The sequence below is a fragment of the Oryctolagus cuniculus genome, chromosome 2, assembly GCF_964237555.1.
Source record: "Oryctolagus cuniculus chromosome 2, mOryCun1.1, whole genome shotgun sequence".
NCBI lineage: Eukaryota > Metazoa > Chordata > Mammalia > Lagomorpha > Leporidae > Oryctolagus > Oryctolagus cuniculus.
In genome coordinates this window covers 68,554,649-68,578,954 of record NC_091433.1, presented here as the reverse complement: position 1 = coordinate 68,578,954, position 24,306 = coordinate 68,554,649, and the positions used below count along the sequence as shown (strand labels likewise).

Below are 24,306 nucleotides of genomic sequence, written 5' to 3'. Positions count from 1 at the left end.
GTAAAGAGACTATAACTCCATCTGGGTCCCTCATGTGGGTTAGCAGGGACCCAAGTACTTGAGCCATTACCTTCTGACTCCCAGAGTGAGCATTACCAGGAAGCTCGAATCAGGAATGGATCCAGGAGTCAAAACCAGGCATTCCAGTATGGAATGTAAGTGTTTTAAGTGGTGTCTCAACTAGTATGCCAAATGTCCACCATGAATTAGATTATTTAATAAAAGTTATGTACTTTAATTTTTATTGAAAGTCAGGCAAGCAGACATACACAGACACACATGCACACATGCGCATGTGCACACACACACGTACACACACACAGAGAGAAATCTTCATCTACTGCTTCATTCCCCAAGAGCTCAGAACTCAAGTCAGGTCTACCATTACCATGTGGGTGGCAGTGATCCAAGGACTTGAGCCATCGTCTGCTACCTCCCAGTGTGGACATTAGCAGGAAGCTGGATCAGATGCAGAGGAGCTGGGATTCAAACCAGACATTCTGTGATGGGAGTGTCTCAAGTGGTATCTTAACTGCTCAGTGAAATGCCCACTCCTGAATCAGGTTTTCAATCCTACACTAAAAAAATTATTTATAAATTTGTGTTTGAAATATTTTTAAGCTTGGAAATATGAAAGTATGTCTCTGTTGCGATAGCACTTTGTGTTATACTTGTCCCAGAGAGCTGTTGGCCTCATATCTGTCTTTTACAAAAAAGAAAAGTAACATTTTTCTTCTTTATAGTGTCTAGTGCTTTGTATTTATGCACACAGATCAATTCACAGTTTTCAGAGAACTTTCCTGTATTGTTCTGTATTTGTCCATATGACAAGCTCCTCAGGCAGATAAGGAAGACAAAACCCAAAATTTCACAGAAAATTAATCAATTTTTCTCAGTCCAGAACACAAGCCCATATTGTACAGTGGAAAGAGTACAGGAATTAAAGTTTGAAAACCCAGGTTGACTCTTATTTCTGAAATATCTGTATTTGTAATGTGTTTTGTATCTAGTTACTTAACTTCTCTAAGCCTCTTTTTCTATATCTGTCCAAAGGAGTTAATACTAATTATCTCACATATTTGGTGAGGAGATAAACTTAGATTCAGTTCATCAATCTATCCATCCATCCATCAACCTATCCACATATCTATCTTTTTGAAGTTTTGAAGTATTATATAAATAATGATAATATTATATTATGTATTCTATAGCTATATAATATATTATACAACTAGCTCTTTCTAGATTGTTTTATGTCACTTTTTCAAATTTAATGTATTTCATTTAATTGAGAAAGAGGGAGAGATATACAGAGAAGTCCCACTCATTGGTTCACTCCCCAAATGACAGCAACAGCTGGAGCTGGGCCAGGCTGCAGCCAAGAACCAGGGACTCAATCGGAGTCTCTCACAGAGGCAGAGACTAAGCTACTTGAGGCATCACGTGCTGTCTCCAAGGGAGCACATTAGCAGGCAGCTGGAATTCAGAGCAGAGCTGGGACTCAAAACCAGGTGCTGTGATATTGGATGCAGGCATCCCCATCAGCATTTTAACTGCAAGGCAAACCCTTGCCCCTGTATGTATGTATGTATGTATGTATGTATTTATGTATTTGAAAGGCAGAGTTAGAGAGAGGGAGAGAGAGAGAGGGAAAGTGAAAGAGAGAGGGAAAGAGAAAAAGAGAGAGAGAGGGTTTTCCATCCGTTGGTTCACTTTCCAGGTGGCCACAATGGCCGGGGCTGTGCCAGGAGCCAGGAGCGTCCTCTGGGTCTCCCACATGGGTGGAGGGACCCAAGGACTTGGGCCATCATGTACTGCTTTTCCAGGCCATAGTTGAGAGCTGGATTGGAAGTGGAGCAGCGGGAACTCGAACTGGCGCCCATATGGGATGCCAGCACTGTAGGCGGTGGCTTTACTCACTACATCACAGCACTGGCCCCCCTGTATTTATTTTTAAATGTTCATTTCTTTTAAGTGTACTTTTTGTTAAAAAAAGTAGACAATACAAATGATAGAAATCAAATGCAGCCAGAAGTTGAAAGTTTAGGATTTAGTAGTCATTTGTGACACTATGCAAATATTACACACTTGTCTGTTTTGTAGTAACCATTACCACCCCACAGCAAGTAGGTCTGAGATTCCAAGGCTGATTATTTCAACATCCAAATTGTTTCCAAGTTTTAGGTGAATCAGCCCTAGACATTCCAAAAACTTTCTTGAACTAGCATAGCCACCATTCAAAAGGTATTGCAGACATAGAATATGACTTCAAGCCAACAAGGTTCATGCTTAATACAATCTCCAATCCGATGGATTTCTTGTTAGCACTGTTGTTGTTTTCTTCCTGAAGCTCTCCCACAACATTTGAAATTGTTGAATCAAACAATGTTTTTACTTTTAGAGCTGTTTTAATTTCTCCTCCTTGCATGCTTACCTATTGTTTATGGTATTATGACTGTTTTGCTCTGGTTGTGAAGGACATTTTACAAATTTGCCAACTAGAATCCCCTGGAACTTTGGACATTAGTTTCATACTTCCAAATGTATGATTGTTCTAATCTTCAGTTCCTCCAGCTATTCATCTCATAAGAAAGTATTCCTGGTCGCAGTTTTGGACACTAAATTAATCAGGGATAAGATTGAGTTTAGTTTTGTTAGCTTTCAGAGTCATTTTTCTCTTGGCAAGCTTGAAAGTTAACCAAAGATAAAATAGTCCTGGATTAAAACTCCTGCTATTTGTTCTTACTGACATTTGTTGGTTCTGCTTTTAAAAATACATTCTTGGAAAAGTACTTGCCTTGGAAGTTATTCTAAATCTCAGTAGAGTTTCTGGAATTTATTCTTTATTAGCACCTTTTATAAACAATAATGAGTATTTAACATTAAGAGTAAAGTCTTAGGTGCCTTAAGTTTTCTTCTTTTCCTACATATTTTTAAGTTGCAAAACAGAAATTCTTTGTTTTCCAAAAAATGAAATTCATACACTTCTTTAGCTTCTAGGCTATCAAAGAGGTAATTATTTTTTGTTTTTAAGCACATTTGTGCCTGCATAGAACTCAGCATGGTATCGTTGGTGTCAGGGAATCATCTACTCCTCTTCATAATGATAGTTTCTCAATTAGCACTGTAATTTTTTCACCTCTCAATAGGTTGGCTAATCAAGTTGACCTGAAATCTGAGGCCTCTCTGTGATATCGCAGTGACTTCAGTGTAAATTTGTCATGCTGGAGATGAGAAACTTCTGGATGCTCTTGTTGAGGTGCTCCAAAATGGCAGTGCCAGGCTGTTACTTCAATATATCTGGTTCCAGAGGCCATTTTTCAGAGGGAACATACAAAAAATATATATATATAAATATATTCATATGTTTATATTTATATATGATTATTATATTTATATATATATATTATATATATAGAGAAAGCGAGAGTAAGCAGGATGAATAACTGGAGCCACAGTGAAATACAGAAAGATGGGAGAGCTAGGAACACAAGTAGGGTCAGGGAGACAGGCAGCAAAGGAGGGCTCAGATGGGAGAGTCTATTAATGAGCAGGAAATTACCTGAGCAGGGTGTTGTCAGGGCAGTGTGTGATGTGGACAGAGTGTGGGTAGGCAGTGTTTTATCTAGATAGGAGATGACATTTTATAGGGTGTTAAAATATGCTGTGGACAGTGGGTTATATGAGTGGGGCATGGTGTCCACAGTGTGTTAGGTGACAGGTGAAGTGAATGGAACTATTCTATGGAGAATGTGTTATATGAGCAGGGTGTTATTTTTGAGATACTTTATGGAGGATAAAGGTTGAAGATAAGGGATTAGCAAGAACATCACTAAAGAATATGGAGGTGTTCAAGCAATGTTGAGTGGAATCCAGGTAGAAAGTTGAGCAAAGTTTAAATGATGTGAATTGAAGTCAGGAGTGTGCAGTAAAGTGGCTGGGAAGGAAATAGAAGCTGTGTTGTGGCCAGCTTTGTTTAAAAGCTTGACAGCAGAGGTAGAGGCTGAGAGCCAGAGAGGGAAGGGGAGGTACTGGAGCTTTGTTTGCATGGAGAGACCCCTGGAAGATTGCAAGGATTAGGGGAACCTCCTGGCTCTGGCTTCCTGGCCAGGGCCAAGCCTTTTGTGAAGCTGAACACTTCATTTCTCCCATAGAGGAGAGACACATGGAGCGTATATTCAGCCAAAACCACATATGTACCACACACTCAGTTTCTCGACAGGGTCTTTGTGATCTTGAAATCAAGATCACAGTAAGGGACTGATTCACAGTAAGGGACTGAAGCCCTGGAAAGCCATGACTTACCCAAGGTCTTTTCAGCAAGTAGCATAGCCAGGATTGGAATCCAGGTGCGTTTTGTTTCTAAACTTCTGGTCCACACTGTCTCTAGTAATCTGAAAAGACAAGTTGCTAAAACAGAATCCTTTTAAGGGTAAGGCATAGCTCATGTGCTTTCATGTCCAGAACGAAAGCCTCTCACGTTCCTTTGTGCTGCCAATAAGTATTCCTTAATCATCATCCACATCCCAGCTTTGCCTTGCTGTACCATTAACATTCACACACATGGAATTTTAAGAAATACAGGTCACATTTATAAATAGATTCTTCATTAAACCTGTCTTCCTAGATCTTAGTCTATGGATTTGTGTATAAAGCAAATAAAATGTTTCCAGGTGTATTTGAGGTATTTTTTTCTAAGCTGGTGTTTTATCACGTTGATGCTAGAGTTCAAGCACAGTATTTTTGTTTGTTTGTTTTCAATCTTACTTAATAATAATAATTCAGAAAGTCTCTAATCTTGCTTTCCACACAGTTAAAGCCCAGGCTGAAATGAAAGGAGGAATGAATATTGGCCTGTTGAGAAAAACCATCATGCTGGTAGATCACAGCAAAAAAAGAAAGTAATTTCTGCTTTTGTGTAGGTTTAGTTTAAAAATTAAGTGTGCATTAATTCATGTAGCAAACCACACTTGAGCACATACTGTGTGTCAGAATTGGCTCAGAGTGAGAATGTAAAACTCATATCCAAAGTCCTGGGCATAGTCTCTTAGAAGGACACAGGTCTTATGCAAAACTGTGTAGTGACGTGTTGCTTTGCTGTTGGAAGCATGTCCTCATACAGCAAGGTTGAGAGGATTGAACAGCAATGCCAGGAAGCACTTAGAATCTGTAACTTCTTCCCAATAGCAGCCTGGTTGATGGGTTGGTTGGTTTCTGTGAGATAGCATGGTAGGCAGTCCCCCTGCCCTTTTTTTTTTTTTTTTTTAACCAAGGAGCCAGTGTCCTCTTTAGAACATCACCTTTTCTTATTACAGAGCTGAAGGTCCTAATTTAGGTTGCCTGGGAACATAGCCTAAGGCAGAGATTTAATTCCCCAGCTTTAATGAGGGAGAGGAATTTGCTAAGTACAGGAGGAAAGCAGATTAGTGCCCAAGGGGAAGACTCAAGCAATGACTCAGATGAAACCTAGACTTGGCCTGATCCATAAATTGGGTTCCTAAGCACAAATCCATCCACAGACTTGCCATTATTTGAGGTGAGGAGACTAATCTTTCATCCTCCACTTAAGTTGGTGGTTTTGGAGAAGGATGCAGTTGAGAGGCAAATGGAGGCTCTTGGCACTCTTAGAAACTTCAGGAATAAGTACACTATCATGGCAAAGGGCACTTGGGATAGATATTGGCAGAAGGTGTGCAGGAGCAGCTAGGAGACCAGGCCAGCATTTTGAAGAGAGCACACAGAAGGGAATTAATTCTTGCTTCATCATTTCATAGATATGATTATTATTACATTAGGAACAAGAGGGCTATGAAAACTTTAAACTCAAAAAACAATGTCAGACAGGGTGAAGGATTCCTGTGTAATTCACATAAAAGCAGAGTGGAAGTACTCTTTCAAATGCAAGTCAGCCTGAGGCTTAGAGAGTGTGGGATTTTTAAAAAGCAAAAAAATGACTGGTAAAAGATAATGTGATCCAGGATAGGAAATTGTTATAGTCTCAAGTAGCTAAGCCTTTCACTAGTTAAGAATGGAGCTGCATGTGCTTGCTTTGGCAGTGTACTAAAAAGAATGGAGCTGCCACAATGCCTCATGCCCTGCTTGGACCTTCTGAGTGTAAAAAAAAAAATAAATAAGATCTTAGATCTTACACAAAATTCTTTTGTGAACCATGCTGATCCATGAATTGTATGGAAGGGATTTGTGGGGAACATAGTTTTGGTTTAGCTAAAGTTGATACAAGTTCAACAAGTCCACCTCTTGGCAACTTATTCCCTCTCTCTATACAAGTATCCATATGGGATGCCAGCATCACAGGCCAGGGCTTTACCTGCTATGCCACAATGCTGACCTCTATGGCTATGTTTTTTAGTCCCAAACCCATCTTTCCTCCACTCATCATGGTCCCTAAGCTGTGCAGATGGCTCAAAAGTTTAAAACACTGGAAGTTTGGCATTCCTGCCTATATTGGGTTATTTTAGTTTTCCATTAGTTTTAATAACAGGACATGGGAGTACTATTCAATCTAGGGATTTCTTATGTTCTAGACATATACTTTGTTGTTTCTCTTATGTAAAAGCAACCCAGTCTCTCCCTTGATAATCAGGATTAATTACCCATTCAGCACGGTAACCCTCTTCTTTGTCTATTGACTCATTGGAATGTGTTCAGGTGGTTTTCTCATCTTCTAGTTTAACAAAAGCATTAATGTATCTCTTGATAGAAGCATTTCTCCTTTGTAACTAAAACTTTAGATCAGCAGAACCTAAAGTTCTGGGGAAAGGAAACAAACACCTAGCTAGGGTGTCACCAGGGTAATTGTGAGAGGAGCAACTGCAATCTCCACCCTTGATTTTCTGATTACTGAAATCTGAATCCTGGCCGTGAATAAACAACCCTATATATTAGTCACTGCTTTAGAGCACACAATGCCTTCTGGGGAATAATACCAGCTATGGTTTGGCTGTGGTTTATCCTTCAGAATTTCAGTGCTGCAGGCTTAGACCCCAGTGTGGTTGTAGAACCTTTAAGAAATGGGGCTTAGTGGAGGGTAATTATCAGGGCTCTACCTCATGAATGCTGTCTCATGGGAATAGTCTACTCTGCTCAGAGTGGGTTAACACCCCCAACAGTTGATTGATATAAAAACAATAAACCTAGCTGGTACCTTTCTGGTTTCTTGCTCCCTGTCTAGCCATGTGACCTTTTCCACATGTGTTACTGATAATGTGATGCCATCTTCCACAAGGCTGTCACCTGAGCCCAGCATATGCCTGGTCTTGAACTTCCAGAACTGTGAGCTAAATAAGAAACTTAATCACTTCCTAAGTGTCTTACCTCTGTTCTATCACATTAGTGATTAAGTCCCAGCATCTGAATTTGGTGGGGATACCTTTAGACCATAGCAGTTGGATCAGATAGGTCAAGGGGTGGATTGGCTTTCTTGGTGTGGGATCCACTCCTAATCAACAGCTTTATGGATTACTTGGTAAATAAGTTGGTGGAATATGTCAATGTTCGATATATATATATTTTTTTCTTAGTGATAAGTGTATATATATATTTTTTCTTAGTGGTAGAAGGGATGAATATAGCAAATTGTTGTTCACCTTATGAAGCAATGCCAGGAACAATTTAAGTAACTTTCACCACTGCATGCCATGAACTCTTAGTGTTGCCTTTGCTGATGGAAACAGGATTGTTAATGTGTTAAATTGAGTCTTATTACAGAACCAATTGCAGATAACCCAAAAACAGTATAGAGAAACCATCTCAGTGGCCCACTTTTAGTATCAAATTCTGTATAGCAGTTCAGTCAATCCAAGAAGCAAAATCACTAGGGCAGTTGTGGAAGCTGTTCCAATGGTTTATTTGAGGCTGTTGCTTCTGTATCTGGTGCAGGAGGATAAAGTTTCCAGAGGAGATAATTGAGGATTAAAGATGGACATTAAGAGGCAGCAAAAGGAAAATCAGAACAATGGGATGAAGGACTGGAACCCAGGAGCGTGAACTAGACTCACTCAGGCCAGACTCTATGGCTGTGGTATCAAAGTTAGAGGTGAGGATGGGGGTGAGGACGAAATCTAAGACAGCCATAGGTCTCATGGAATTCAGTTCCTGGGTCTGAGGGGAAATGCTAAGAAATAGAGAAATAATGGTAGTAAGCAGAAAGATAATACTGTCTTAGTTCAAGCATTTCCACAAGGAACTCACAAGTTAAATCTGAGAGAGGCAATTTAGACAAGGAAACTTCTTAGTTTTATTCTTATTATGCAGTGTTTTAATTCCAGATTAAGAGTTTGTTCATCGAAACAAATATTTACTTTGCCGTTTATAGTCTGTTTCTTTAGTCATAGGGGACCACTCAGTGTTTTTTCTTGTTGCTATTATAGTGTCGTCTATAGGGTTTTCCTTATCTCCATTATCTCTTTATAATTTTGTAGTTCTAAGATGCTTTTGTAGAATTATAGCAGAAGAGACTGTAAGTCAGGCCTGGCCAGAGGGCTCAATGTTGGACCTCATGTTTGTTAAGAGCATGTGAATTTTTAGGAAAGTGCACTGAGCAAAACTAGTAAATAATGAATATTCTTGTAGTTTTGGCTCTTTCACTAACTTGTTTTATGACTTCAACCAATTTAAGTCCATATTTCTGTTTCCCTCATCTCTAAAATTAGTGATCACTGAAGAATATACCTTTCAAGCTTAGTATTTTATGATCCTATGATTCTTCCACAGTAAGGATTGGAGCTAAATCCAACAAAGAAATTGCTAGCCATGAGCAGACGTTATTTTTTTTTTATTTTTTTATTTTTTTTGACAGGCAGAGTGGACAGTGAGAGAGAGACAGAGAGAAAGATCTTCCTTTGCCGTTGGTTCACCCTCCAATGGCCGCCGCGGCCGGCGCGCTGCGGCCGGCGCACCGCGCTGATCCGATGGCAGGAGCCAGGAGCCAGGTGCTTTTCCTGGTCTCCCATGGGGTGCAGGGCCCAAGCACCTGGGCCATCCTCCACTGCACTCCCTGGCCACAGCGGAGGGCTGGCCTGGAAGAGGGGCAACCGGGACAGAATCCGGTGCCCCGACCGGGACTAGAACCTGGTGTGCCGGCGCCGCTAGGCGGAGGATTAACCTAGTGAGCCGCGGCGCCAGCCCAGATGTTATTTTAAATTTCAAATGCATTATTATGCTAGTTGGATAGAGTCTTGGATTTCTGTAAAAAAATGGACAGATCATTAATCACTCTGAAGTTGCAGGGCTGAGAATGGAATAGATGACCTTACAATGTGCATAATTGTGATGAAATGATTTAATCATTTTTACTTAGTGGATGAAAAAGAATTTTCTTTCTCCTCCTCCCTACTCCCCCAACACACACACTCCATACACATTTGCACAGCTGTAATAAGGCTTTGAGTTGAGCTGACTGGCAGTCACATGTGCATAGAGTCTGTGGCTTATTTTTTTCTCCAAACATTTGTAAAATTGGATTAATTAAAATAAATTTAAACTAATTATTTAATTAATGTAATTACTAGAAAAGTAATGAAGCATAATTATTGTAAAAATAAATGGAACAGAGGATTAAAGTCATGAAAGAAAGTTATCACATCATTTCTGGATTTTTAAACTCTTAATAATAAATCCCTATTAGACCAGTTTGTCTTTGTGACACTCTGGATAAAAATATACTATTTTAATGATTTTTTAACTTGTTGCAGAATTTCATGTATTACAAATATTTTAAAGAATTAAACATTTTGAGTTAAAATATGAATATATATTGACTTTGGAACTTAAATATTTCATTGGTCATTGAGACTGATCTGTGGGAAAAAGTAATTTGCCTTTATAACTTAATTTGGAATAATCATCCTATTTTAAAGACTGCTTTTATAACAGTTTATCTGAAATTTCAACTTAAATGTTACAAACTTTGCCTTTCTTTTGTTCTGTGTGCTATTTTACTTTGTTTCTTTGAAAAAAAATCTTGTAGTAAAGTTAATCAAATAGAAACTTCAAATACAAAAAGGGCTATTTTATTTCAAATATTAGAAGGTAACAATTTCAGTTTACTGCATCAAGCATATGATCAAACGGTAGTAAAGAGGATACAAATTTGAGGAAGACTCCTTCTGAGGGGGCTATAGTCTAGGAATATAGGAGAGACAAGTTTAGAAGGCAGGACACGTTTCAGTCTGTGTGGAATGTGCTTTCCCACCCTAGTTTGTATCACTCCCTTCTAATTTCCTTGTATCCTGTATATATGCTTCTTAGCTCTGTTCTAATTTAGTTCATTTCCCTAAGTTTTCCTGTCTGTTCATTCCTATTTCCCAGCACCTATTATATGCATTAAATAAATTTCTATTGAACAGAATTTGTTAGCTTAAATTAAAGGTGATATAAATAAAGTGATTTAGGCCTTTTAAGGTAGGAGGCACTTTTTTGGGAAAATAAACAAAGGCATTGTTCACAATGGATGTGGGAGAATAAATAAAATTATAAAATCTGGAGTGAGGGTCCATTGGATGCAACAGGAATAGAAGATAATGGAGTTTTGAAAGGAAAGGGAGTATTTGCAGAGCATCTCAAAAATTCTACTGAAGATTTTTTTTGCTATACTTTAAAAATGTACTGAGTTATTAATATAGGATATCATCACTTATAGTATTTAGGGTTTAATTTTTGTACCTTAAATTCTTTATAAAAGCTAAGAGAATTTTTCCATTTCCTTTGGCTTGAGGTAAGACAGTTGTAGAATATAAGCAATATTTATGGCATAAGACATTGTGTTTAGTACTTGACATAGATTGCATTATTTAATGCTTATCACAACCTAGAATATGTCATTGTCTCCATCTTATTGGAAAGGAAACCGAAGCTTGGCAAACTGAAGGAACTGCTCAGTTAGATAGATGGTAAGAGGCGAAAACAATGTTCTAATCCAGGCAGCTGATGATAGAGCCTTTTTCTCTTGATTCTTATGCTTTGGACAAGGATCCAGTGCTGTCCAACATTACAAGACTGAGGCTAATTTTAGAACAGTTAAAGAACTGGAGAGGGAAAGAAGACCTGGAACTTAAGGAAGTCATTTGCTGACTTGAGAGATAACATGAGATGACATTTCTCAGGTAACGTAGAAAGTTCTGGAACAAACAATATATTATAAATATAACGGACTCAGGGCTTCTTAAAAGACAAGAAACCAACAAATTCAAAAGGCAATAATTTTGAACGTGGCGTATGTCCTATTCTTGGCATGCAGAAACTTGTGAACAGTGGACTTGATTGGACAAGAGGAGCAATGGGCTTACTTCCTGCTGAAAATGGCCTCCACTTCGTTGATAATGGAGAAATAGCTGTGATGTCAGGTTGTTCAAGTTGTTGGAACAGCACTTTGACTAATATCTATGAAAGAAAACCCATGCAGTACATGTAAAACTGGCATTAACTTGTGTTTTATAAACCTCTCTCTTTTAGGAAATATATTTGTGGTGAGCCTAGCAGTTGCAGACCTAGTGGTGGCTGTTTATCCATACCCCTTGGTGCTGATATCTATATTTAATAACGGATGGAACCTGGGATATCTACACTGCCAAATTAGTGGCTTCCTGATGGGCTTGAGTGTCATTGGATCAATATTCAATATCACTGGGATTGCCATTAACCGCTACTGCTACATCTGCCACAGTCTCAAGTATGACAAGCTGTACAGTAACAAGAATTCCCTCTGCTATGTGTTCCTGATATGGATGTTGACGCTTGTGGCAGTCATGCCCAACCTGCATACTGGAACCCTGCAATATGATCCAAGGGTCTATTCCTGTACCTTCTCACAATCTGTCAGTTCAGCGTACACGATAGCTGTGGTGGTTTTCCATTTCATCATTCCAATGCTCATTGTCATCTTCTGTTACTTGAGAATTTGGATCCTCGTGCTTCAGGTCAGACGGAGAGTGAAGCCTGACAACAAACCCAAACTGAAACCACAGGACTTCAGGAATTTCATCACCATGTTTGTGGTCTTTGTACTTTTTGCCATTTGCTGGGCTCCTCTAAACTTCATTGGTCTTGCAGTGGCCTCAGACCCTGTCAGCATGGTACCCAGAATCCCAGAGTGGCTGTTTGTGGCTAGTTATTACATGGCATATTTCAACAGCTGTCTCAATGCAATCATATATGGACTACTGAACCAGAATTTCCGGGAGGAATATAGAAGAATTATAATCTCAATGTGTACAGCAAGGATGTTCTTTGTGGACAGTTCTAATGATGTAGTAGATAGGATTAAATGCAAACCCTCTCCATTAGTGACCAACAATAATTTAATGAAAGTGGACTCTGTTTAAGATTGTAAAGCATTATTGGCAAACTTCATGTTGGCTTTTCTCTTGATATGTGTCTAGAAAATCAGTGCTTGAGGAGATTCTATGCTCTTTAAGGGTTGCCTCTGTGGTTTCTGAGCTAATGTATGATGAGTTTGTGAACAAGTAATTCTACTTATTGAGAGAAGTGCAGAACATATAGAAATGTATATGTTAATTAGACATGTGTCAGGGACAAGGGGTTAAAGTAAAATGCTGAAAGCATTCAACTGTTGTTTATGAGTGTCAAGGTTTTCTTTTACAGTAAATGAATGCCACAGGAGTAACAGTTGCATCCTTCCCACACACTTTTCGAAGATTTCTAGTAGGAAAATAAATAGAAAATTTTATTTATAAATGAGCAAATGGAACAAAAAGGGAAGAGAGATGAGTGACTTATCACATAGTTCAAGGCTGAAAATAAATCAGTATATGACAACAACAGGAACAACCACAGCCACAACCAGTAACTTTCCAATTTGCAGTATTAGCATTGGGTAGTAGGTATATCATAATCATGAGTGTTTACTGTTCAGTGTTATGTACTGCACATTCAATCTGATAAAGAACTAAATACACAACAGAGCTTTATTCAGATATCAATTACCATAATTTCTTAAAGCAATAGCCAATAGTTATGTATAAAATTTTATATGACTTTATTAGGTACTTAGCTCAATATTATTTTATATCACTGATCAGCTCTGTTGAATTGATGCCCACTGACTCATTACATTTTCTAACCAATTCATTTAAATATGACAAAGGGGGTGGATGTTTCACTAGGCAGTTAAGATACCACTTGGAATGCCAGCATCCCTCATTAGAGAGCCTGGTAGGAGTCCTGGCTCCTTTGCTTCCAATTCAGCTGAATGCTAATGCAAACCCTGGGAGGCAGCAGTTGATGGCTCAAGTTCTTGGGTATTTACCACACACATAGTAAACCTAGATTGAGTTCTGGGTTCCTGTCTTTAGCCCTACTCTGCCCTGGATATTGCAGGCATTTGTGGAGTGAATCAACAGATAGGAACTATCTCACTATCTCTCTCTTTTAAATTAAATGAAAGCAATATAAATAAATGTTTTAAATGACAAAGTATTAAGGAGGTATATGCTTTTGGTTATAGTGCTAAATGTATTCTAGATTGATTTTCTTTTTTTTAAAGATTTATTTTATTTGAAAAAGTTACAGGGAGAGGTAGAGACAGAGAGAGAGGTCCTCCATCCACTGGTTCACTCCCCAGATGGCCACAACAGCCAGAGCTGAGCTGATCTGAAGCCAGGAGTCAGGAGCTTCTTCCAGGTCTCCCATACAGGTGCAGGGGCCCAAGGACTTGGCCCATCTTTCTACTGCTTTCCCAGGCCACAGCGGAGAGCTGAATCAGAAGAGGAGCAGCTGGGACTAGAACTGGCACCCATATAGAATGCCCGTGCTTCAGGCCAGGGCTTTAATCTGCTGCGGCACAGTGCTGATCCCTCTAGATTGATTTTCTAGTTGATCAAGTAAATCCAAGCCAGTATTTTGTCTTTTATAGCTATCTTAGTATAATATTCTTCAATAATTCATTTCAGTATTTGATTGCCTCAATAGCATTGAAGATCTAGGAGAAGAAAATAACAAATGGCAAAACTATGGTTTCATATATTTTGGCTATAACTTATCTCCATGGCTATTTGGGACAAGAGTAAGAGGTGTTACACGAAGTGCTTTGTTGCAAGGTACAACCATGTTTCCTTGTATTTTAAAGAAACAAACGGGACTGTCACATACCACAAAAAGTTGATGACTTGTGATTATATGATGGGACTTCAAATGTTCTTGGAAAAATAGAATTTGAAAATAAGTTGACTTGGGTGCAAAAATTTTTTGAAATCCATGCAATTTTTTTTCACAATTTGAATTTCTATGATCTTTTTGTAGTATCATATATATATAAGGCAAAAAGTATCTGGATATTTTTATAAGATTAATCTTCTGATTCTTTTCATAAGCATATTTGGGAAATATGATGATGATTGCCATTGGTGAGGGTGTGTGTGTGTGTGTGTGTCTAAGGTATCTCTAAAACTTTACCTCATAAGTCTTATATGTGTACAAATTCTAGTTTCTTATAAAATCAATTTTAAACGATAAAAATAGTACTTAAGCTATGTTCCAAATTTCAGATGACTCAAAGATTATCTGAATATGATAATCATGTTCAATAGAATTAAAGATTATCTGAATATGATAATCGTGTTCAATAGAATTCTTTTTAAAATTGGTGTTATACTCTTCATGATGCTTGTGCTAGACAGTTGTGTTGTTAATTTTATATAATATGATTCCTTTGTTTATGAAATTTCATTTCTTAATTTATATATTGTATTATATTTGTATTTGAATAATACATCAACAAAAATAACAAAAATATTGTGCACTTTAAAAATTTGAGAGGGGACAGGCATTTGCCATGGTGGTTATGATGCTGCTTAGGATACCCACATCCCACATATCAGAGTACCTGCGTTCAAGTCTCCACTCTGCTCCTAATTCTAGTTTACTGCTAATGTGCCTCTGGGAGGTAGCAGGGAATGTGTCAAGTACTTGGATCTCTGACATCCATGTGGGAGATCTGGATAGAGTTCATGGCTCCTTGCTTTGACTTGGCCCTACCCTAGCTGAGTGATTATTTGGGAATGAACTAGAGGATGGGCGGGCTCTCTCTCTGCCTATCTGCCTATCAAATAAAGAAATGTCTGCTAAGTAGAGTATCTTTTTTTTTCTTCAAAGATATATTCATTTTATTTGAAAGCTATATATATATATATATAGAGAGAGAGAGAGAGAGAAGGAGAGACAAAGAGAGATCCTGCATTTGGTGGTTCACTCCCTAAATAGCCACAACTGCTGGGGCTGGACATGGGCAAAGCCAGGATCCAGGATCTTCCTTCTGATCTCCTACTTGGGTGGCAAGGATCCAAGCACTTTCACCATCCTCATCTGCTCTCCCAGGCATACCAGCAGGGAGCTGGGTCAGAAGTGGTACAGCCAATACTTGAACTAGCGCCCATATGAGACGCTGGCATGACAGGGGGCATCACCCTGTATGCTACAATTCTGGTCTCTAAGTAGAGTATCTTACATGAAAATTCAGTATATAACTTTAAAATCTTGAAATAACTTTTCACCATTATGAGAATACTGGCTGCTTAAAATACTGCTAATGAAAAAGCTGATAAAAATCAAAATAATGAATCAAGTTGTCTCCCACTGTAGAAAACTTATAAATATGTAAGGTATTATCTCTGGATTCTTCACTGTGCTGTTGTTAAAAACTTTTCTCTGAAAAACATGGATATGTGATCGTTGTACAACCTCATATTTCCAGTTTACAAATTACTTTGGAGGAAAAACTCTTTCAAGATTAATAGATGACTGTTCTTTTTAACTCTTAAAATTTTGTTAATAAAAAGTGAACAAACATCATATTTCATATATACAGTTTTAAGAACATAAATACTTCCTATCCAACTCTCCCTCCATCCCTCCTACACAAATTTACACTAAATACAGAAGTCAACAAGTAGTAAGTAGAAAAACCACTGTTCACCAAGGGTGTAGACAAGGGCTATAAACAATAGTCAGATATCCAAATGTTAATTCTGTACATATACATTACATTTGTTTTGTACTCTGTTGACTGTTACATAGCATAAGTTAGTACCTTGGTGGTGCTGCTGGGGATGTGCTTATTCAAGAAACCAAAACATTCCATGAAACTCACTAGATATTGTGTTCATCAACTGGAAACCCCTATTGAGGTAAACCTCTTTATCAGAGTTACTTACCAGTGTGAATAATTTTTTCCAATCTTCTTTGTCTGTTGGAGTACTAGTGGTAATGTGAGGGTTGACAATATAAGAAATAAAATTATTTTGAATGGCATATTTATAAATTTTATGAATATTTGAAGCTTGGATTTCACAGCCTAGACTGGAGGCTTTGTGAGGATGAAAATAGGTTCTGTGAATAATAGCTGTGGGGGAGCGCTCTTTAACAAAAACGGTCGGCAGGATCTGAAACTAGGCAAGTGATATCCATACAAGGCCATTGCATATGGACTAAGGACAAACATCTATCATTGTTCTTTTCAAAATCAATTGCTAGAATCAAATGTGATCATCAAAATTCCATAACTTAAGTACTACACTAATAACCAGTTGGAGTAGACAGAGTTTGGCCATTCTAATTTACATAAATCATTTGAATATTGTCACTGGAGTTTCAAGTATATGCTGTTTGGGAAAATTAAAATCCTGTGTGATCAGCTTTTCCTTTTTTTTTTTTTGCCTCATAGAGGCAAAAATACGGTGTTTCTTTTATCTGTTGAACAGATTAGCTTGGGACATATTGTCTATACTGCATTATATAAGCTTCCTAATAATTATATAAGCTTCCTAATTATATAAGGTATAGTATCAATAAATACTATAGATTGAGGGGGAAGGAATCATTTCAGTTTGCCTTATTGCATATTATGTTATCAAATATTCGTGGGTATGTGTAAAACATTAGCATCATGAACATGATATTTTTTTCTGACAAAACAACATATCCATTTAATTTTAAGTATTCTGGGAGCTAATTTGAATGGATAGATAATCTTAGATATTAAATGCGTAGTCACTTATTGACATTCAATGTTAATGTTATATGGTGTACAATTTTTTGATTGCCTCTGATGCATAACCAAGTATTTCACTATGAATAAGCAAGCACATTTGGAATATAATACATTTTAAGTAAGATTAAATAACTAAATTATTGTATTTGGGAATTTCTTGAACATAATCTTCTTTAAATAGTTCTTTATAAAAATAATTTTCTGGTTTTCTTCCACCTTTCCTTTTAGTTTATTTTTTACTTTTTTGTTTGAAAATAATCTCATTTGAAAAGAATTATTGTGTATAGTACAAAAGTGCTACATTTTCTGCAGTGGTAGCACCAGCTATTCTATATTTCTTACAGGGTTTTGAAATATCCTATGATTGTATTGACTAAATATTATTTAATAAATAAAAGGGATTTTAGTTGTGTTTAATATTTATGTGACTGATAAGTGAGTACTTATTTTACCAAAATTATTTAGAAAACCAAAGATCTAATGTTGACTAGATATGTAAAATATGGGAAAAGACCAAAAGGGAGAGATATTTAACCAAAGTCCTATTATTCATTTGTATAACAATAACAAATAGGGTAAGAATTCAACACCCAACTCAATGAGTACCAAGAGAATGATCTGGTTATTGTAATGTCTAGAGGGTTGTGATTGAGCTCCATCGAGTTCCTTGAAATGTTGTTAACATGCCCTAGCTGGGTTAGAAGGGTGGTGGTGCTAAGTGTTTTAAAGGAATAAGAGAACATTTAAATTTAACTGTAGAATAACAATCATGATGGAATTTATGAAGTTAAAAATTTTTGAATCATGAGCCTTAATGATACATTATTATATTTTCAATCTCTGGAATAAAACCATCTTAACCAGAACAAATTTTTAGAAAATTTTTTTTACTATTACAGAGTTTAGCAAAAGAAGTGTTTGTTGATGGTTGTGTGTGTGTGTGTGTGTGTGTGTGTGTGTCTATACATATTGTGTGTTTTAGTCAAGCAGCTGCCTTTTGTTTTACTTTAATGACAATGATCTTAGGAGAAATGAACAGATTCTACAATTTTGAAAAGTAAAATATTTTACATGTTATTAATAATAATGAAACAATACTATTTTCCTGGGAACAGTACTCTGATTATGAAGACACATTTCTGTGTTCTGATAACCAGAGGTAGAAATACGTATCTTCCTATTTCTGTAACTGTTGATCCAGAGTGTATATGTTTGCTTAGAAAATGTTTAGATGATTCAAAATAATTAATTTAGGATCTTGACCTCAGTTCTGACATTGTTTTAGACTTGTCATTATTTTCTTGCAGTCTGGTAGAAATTTGAATAACAGCCTAGAAAGGTTGTTTTTATGAGACAGTTTAATTTTATAATTTTGAGAATATGGCTTGTGTATTCTTGCATGTTTCTACTTCTTTTTACCCATATCTATACTTTGTTACTATCAAGGAAGAACTTAGGTGGGGTCTTTGGATGCATATTTTATTAATTAAAATTTTACTTATATATGAATATGATTTCCTGTCATTATTTTCTTTTTTTAATTTTTTTTCTTTTTTGACAGAGTAGACACTGAGAGAGAGAGACAGAGAGAAAGGTCTATTCTTTTCTGTTGGTTCACCCCTCAATGGATGCTGCGGCTGGTGCGCTGCGGCTGGTGTGCTGTGGCCGGCGCACTGCGCTGATCTGAAGCCAGGAGCCAGGTGCTTCTCCTGGTCTCCCATGTGGGCACAGGGCCCAAGCACCTGGGCCATCCTCCACTGCCTTCCTGGGCCACAGCAGAGAGCTGGACTGGAAGAGGGGCAACCGGGACAGAATCTGGTGCCCCGACCAGGACTAGAACCCAGTGTGCTGGCGCCACAGGTAGAGGATTAGCCTATTGAGCCTTGGCGCCGGCCTCCTGTCATTATTTTCAACATATGCATTTGGTTTTCCCGTTGGTTTTTGAGAATTAAAAGTTGGTTAAGAATGAAGGGCGGTTTTATAATTACTTAAGATATGTGTTATTATTATTATTTTTTTTTGACAGGCAGATTGGATAGTGAGAGAGAGAGAGACAGAGAGAAAGGTCTTCCTTTTGCCGTTGGTTCATCCTCCAATGGCCGCCATGGCTGGCGCGCTGCAGCCAGCGCACCGCGCTGATCCAAAGGCAGGAGCCAGGTGCTTCTCCTGGTCTCCCATGGGGTGCAGGGCCCAAGCACTTGGGCTATCCTCCACGGCCTTCCCGGGCCACAGTAGACAGCTGGCCTGGAAGAGGGGCAACCGGGACAGAATCTGGCGCCCCTACGGGGACTAGAACCTGGTGTGCTGGTGCCGCTAGGTGGAGGATTAGCCTATTGAGCCGCAGTGCCAGTCCTATAATTACTTAAGATATGTATCTGTTTATGGACAGGAAACCTGTCTTGTCACTGGCTTTGGCATTTTTCTCTGCAGAATTTAAGTCATTCAGTAATTCATATGCATTCATATATAGTGAATGTTATATGATATATGCCACATATATTCATATATCCTTATCCATCTTAGAAGGGAATTGAATTTCATTGAACATTGTTTTACCCATTTTGATATGTGTAACCAACAAGCTATATTCTATCTCAAATACAGATTTGTTGCACCACTTCATAAATGTGTTTCTATTATAATATCTTTTTTCAGAGAACATTATTTCTGGTCAGTTTCCATGCATCAGATGGAATCCTTTAAATCTTGCAGCCTCTTTGTGAAAAATAGCCTGTTGACCTGTGGATGACCAGGTCATAGAATTGTTGAAGGAGATTTAGAGAACATCTTCTGTAAAATCCCCTCATTTACAGACCATGAAAGTGAGAGTAATTAGATCAGTTCTTGTCCTGATGGTTGATGTACAATGTAATACTTTATCCATTTTAGTATTTTTTTTTTGTTCTAGTACCATTGGTTGAACTCTGTAATTAACACACAATTATTCTTAGGTGTTTAAATTTTAACTGAAAAGTGATCCCTGTTAGGAATTTGGAAAACATTATGCTGAGTGTAATAAGCCAATCCCAAAGGGACAAATACCACTTGTTCTCCTTGATAGGTGACAACTAACTTAGCACCAAAAAGGAAACCTGTTAAAGTGAAATGAACACTATGAGAAACAGTGACTTGATCAGCCCTCACCCTGACTGTTGATGAGCAACTTGATATGCTATCCCTCTTAGTATTTTTTTTTGTTTGTTCTACTTAATACTTTTGGTTGAATACTGTAATCAATACACAATTCTTCTTAAGTGCTGAAACTTAACTGAAAAGTGATTGCTGTTAAATATAAGAGTGGGAATAAGAGAGGGAAGAGATGTGCAATTCTGGACATGCTCAAGCTGACTTACCTCAAACAGTAGAGTTAGAAACATACCAGGGGATTCCAATTCAATCCCATCGAGGTGGCATGTACCAATGCCATCTCACTAGTCCCAGTGATCAATTTCTGTTCACAATTGATCATAATGATAGGACTAAGAACCAAAGGGATCACAGAAACAAGAATAGTGTCTGCAAATACTAGCTGATAGAATCAAAAAGGGAGAGAATGATCCAACATGGGAAGTGAGATACACAGCAGACCCATAGAATGGCAGATGTCCTAAACAGCACTCTGGCCTCAGAATCAGCCCTTAAAGCATGCGGATCCGGCTGAAAAGCCCATGAGACTATTTCAGGCATGGAAAGCCAAGACACTCTGGGGAAAAAAAAAAAACCTAAATGAAAGATCTCTGTGAGTGAGATCCCAGTGGAAAGAACGGGTCATCAAAGAAGGAGGTACCTTTCTCTGAAGGGAGGAGAGAACTTCCACTTTGACCATGGCCTTGTCTAAATATGATCAGAGTCAGTGAACTCAGGGGGCTTCCATAGCCTTGGCAGCTCATGACAAGAGCCTAGGGTGATTACTGACGCCATAAATAAGAGTGTCAATTTGTTAAGTCAACAACAGGAGTCACTGTGCACTTACTCCTCATGTAGGATCTTTGTCCTTAGTGTGCTGTACATTGAGATTTAATGCTATAACTAAAACAGTATTTTTCACTTTATGTTTCTGTGCGGGAGCAAACTGTTGAAATCTTTACTTAATGTATGCTAAACTGATCTTCTGTATATAAAGAGAAACGAAAATGAATCTTGATGTGAATGGAAGGGGAGAGGGAGTGGGAAAGGGGAGGGTTGCGCGTCGAAGGGACATTATGGGGGGGAAGCCATTGTTATCCATAAGCTGTACTTTGGAAATTTATATTCATTAAATAAAAGTTTGAAAGAAAAAAAAAAAGAAGTTAAGTGTCTTGCAATGATATACTAGAATTACTGGAAGAGATAAGATTGTGTCATGAGCTCCTGAATTCAGTAAAAATTTAGGAAATACTTCATGCTTTTATTTTCCAGAAGCTGTGTTTGGTAGTTGGGATAAAATGATGACTACTCCAAAGGGTTTACCATGTGGTAGGAAAAGGACATTAATTTATAATTAAAATGCAGTGCAGTTGCTGACATTGTAAAAAGAGACAAATAGGTGAAAGTGCTGACCACTATTACGTCATCTTTCTTTCCAAAAACTTAGACCTGTATCTGATTTAACTGGAAATTATCCTGAGTTTCAGGGAACAAGAAAACACGAACATTACAGGAGGTAATCAGCAAAATCCAACTCTACAAAAACCTGGAGGACCAAATAACATTTTCTCTAATAGATATGTTCAATTAAAAAAGAAATAGGAATGATCAAAGATTAAGAGATGTAAGAAAGGTGTCAACCACTTCATAGTGAACAGATTTGTCGGGGACAATCATTTTAAAAAATTATTATGAAAGACAAGTGCAAGCACCACTAAATATTGGCAATGTTAAAATATTATTCTTTTAAAAATGCTTTGATAATAGTATAAATTAAATACCAAACCACTGGAAATACTTGTACATAATGAAATATTTACACACAAAATGATATATCTGGTATTTGCATCAAAATAATTAGGATGGGAAAGTGAGGTAAGTGGATTGTTTTACAGAAGAAAGGAAAATTGCCTTGAGTTGCTTGTTTTGTGAAAGGGTGATAAGTGTATAGGAGTACATTATATCTTTTCTTCCCTTAATGATGTAAACAGCTTCTGAAAACCTTTCTGCTACCACTTGAAAAGGTGTTAAATGAAAAAAAGAGTATTTCCAACAATTTTATTGGGAAAATTAATGTGTTGCATCCTAATGCAAGATAGTAATATTATTAAAATATTGAGTGAATGTAGATCTAAATATAATTAACCAAATACTAATTTTTGAAATGTGTAGATTTAGTAATATATTACCACTTATGGTATTTTTGTGCACTTTAGAGCCACACCTTTTTTTTTGTTTGTTTTTCATCTCTATGATGATTAAATTATCATAACTTGGGTTGTCAGTTTTTTAGAAAGATTTTTTCTTAAGGATCAGAATATATTTAAAAATGAAAGTACAATACTATTTTTTTCAGGAATTCTTTAGTTCCCATGTTAGATTTATATATGTGCTTATCAATTCCCATAAGCCTATTGAACAGGATTTCCATTAACAGAATTAGGGATGGACCTTGTAGCACAGCAGATATAGCTAGCACCATGTTCAAGTGCCAGGTTTTGAGTCCCAGCTGCTCTGCTTCTGAACCTTTCTGCTAACGATTTCCATATGTGAGCCATTCTAACAGGGGTGAGGTGAAACCTTGTGGTTTTGATTTGCATTTTCCTGATGGCTAATGATCCTGAGCATTTTTTCAAGTGTCTGTTGGCCATTTGAATTTTTTCTTTTGGAAAAATGCCTGTTCAAGTCCTTTGCCCATTTCTTTTTTTACTTTTATTTAATAAATATAAATTTCCAAAGTACAGTTTATGGATTGCAATGGCTTCCCCCCCGCCACAAACTCCCCCCGACCTGCACCCCTCCCATCTCCCGCTCCCTCTCCCATTCCATTCGCATCAAGATTCATTTTCGTTTCTCTTTATATACAGAAGATCAATTTAGTATAAATTAAGTAAAGATTTCAACAGACTGCACCCACACAGATTCACAAAGTGTAAAATACTGTTTGAGTCCTAGTTATAGCATTAATTCACACTGTACAACACATTAAGGACAGAGATCCTACATGAGGACTCCTGTAGTTGACTGAGCAAATTGACACTCTGTCTATGGCATCAGTAATCACCCTAGGCTCTTGTCATGAGTTGCCAAGGCTATGGAAGCATTTTGAGTTTGCCAACTCCGATCTTATTTCAGTAAGGTCATAGTCAAAGTGGAAGTTCTCTCCTCCTTCTTTGAGGGCCTGTTCTATCCACTGGGATCTCACTCGCAGAGATCTTTCATTTAGGTCATTTTTTTTTGCCAGAGTGTCTTGGCTTTCCATGCCTAAAATACTCTTTTCAGCCAGATCCGAATGCCTTAAGGGCTAATCCTGAGGCAAGAGTGCTGTTTAGGGCATCTGCCATTCTTTGAGTCTGCTGTGTATCCCGCTTCTCATGTTGGATCATTCTCTCCTTCTTAATTCTGTCAGATAGTATTAGCAGACACTAGTCTTGTTTGTGTGATCCCTTTGACTCTTAGACCTATCATTATGATCAACTGTGAACTGAAATTGACCACTTGGACTAGTAAGATGTCATTGGTACATGCCACTTGATGGAATTGGATTGGAATCCCCTGGCACGTTTCTTACTTTGCCGTTAGGGACAAGTCATATTGAGCATGTCCCCAATTGTATTTCTCCTCCCTCTCTTATTCCCACTCTTACATTTAACAGATATCACTTTTCAGTTAAATTTAAACACCTATGAATAATTTGTGTTAATTACAGAGTTCAACCAATAGTACTCGAACAAAAAAAAATACTAAAATGGATAAAGTATTAAGTTGTTCAACAAGAGTCAGGACAAGGGCTGATCAAGTCACTGTTTCTCATAGTGTCCATTTCACTTCAACAGGTTTCCTTTTTGGTGCTCAGTTGTCACCGATCAGGGAGAACATACGATATTTGTCACTTTGGGTCTGGCTTAATTCACTCAGCATGATGTGTTCCAGATTCCTCCATTTTGTTGCAAATGATCAGATTTCATTGTTTTTTTTACTGCTGTATAGTATTCTATAGAGTACATATCCCATAATTTCTTTATCCAATCTACTGTTGATGGGCATTTGGGTTGATTCCAGGTCTTAGCTATTGTGAATTGAGCTGCAATAAATATTAAGGTGCAGACAGCTTTTTGTTTGACAATTTAATTTCCTTTGGATAAATTCCAAGGAGT

At 37.6% G+C, this 24,306-nt stretch overlaps 1 protein-coding gene across 2 annotated transcripts in view; it reads left to right on the top strand.

Moving 5' to 3' along the window:
* Positions 1–24,306, top strand: part of MTNR1A (melatonin receptor 1A) — a 207,759-nt gene that overhangs the window by 7,608 nt on the left and 175,845 nt on the right. Inside the window, exon 2 of one of the 2 annotated variants that reach the window (XM_051833612.2) lies at positions 11,473–20,002. The exons of the other annotated variant lie outside the window; for it this stretch is intronic. Coding sequence (XP_051689572.1) covers positions 11,473–12,341 — 869 coding nt within the window. The 3' untranslated portion in view covers positions 12,342–20,002. Of the gene's footprint in view, positions 1–11,472; positions 20,003–24,306 lie in introns of those variants that run through there. 2 annotated transcript variants of the gene reach the window in all.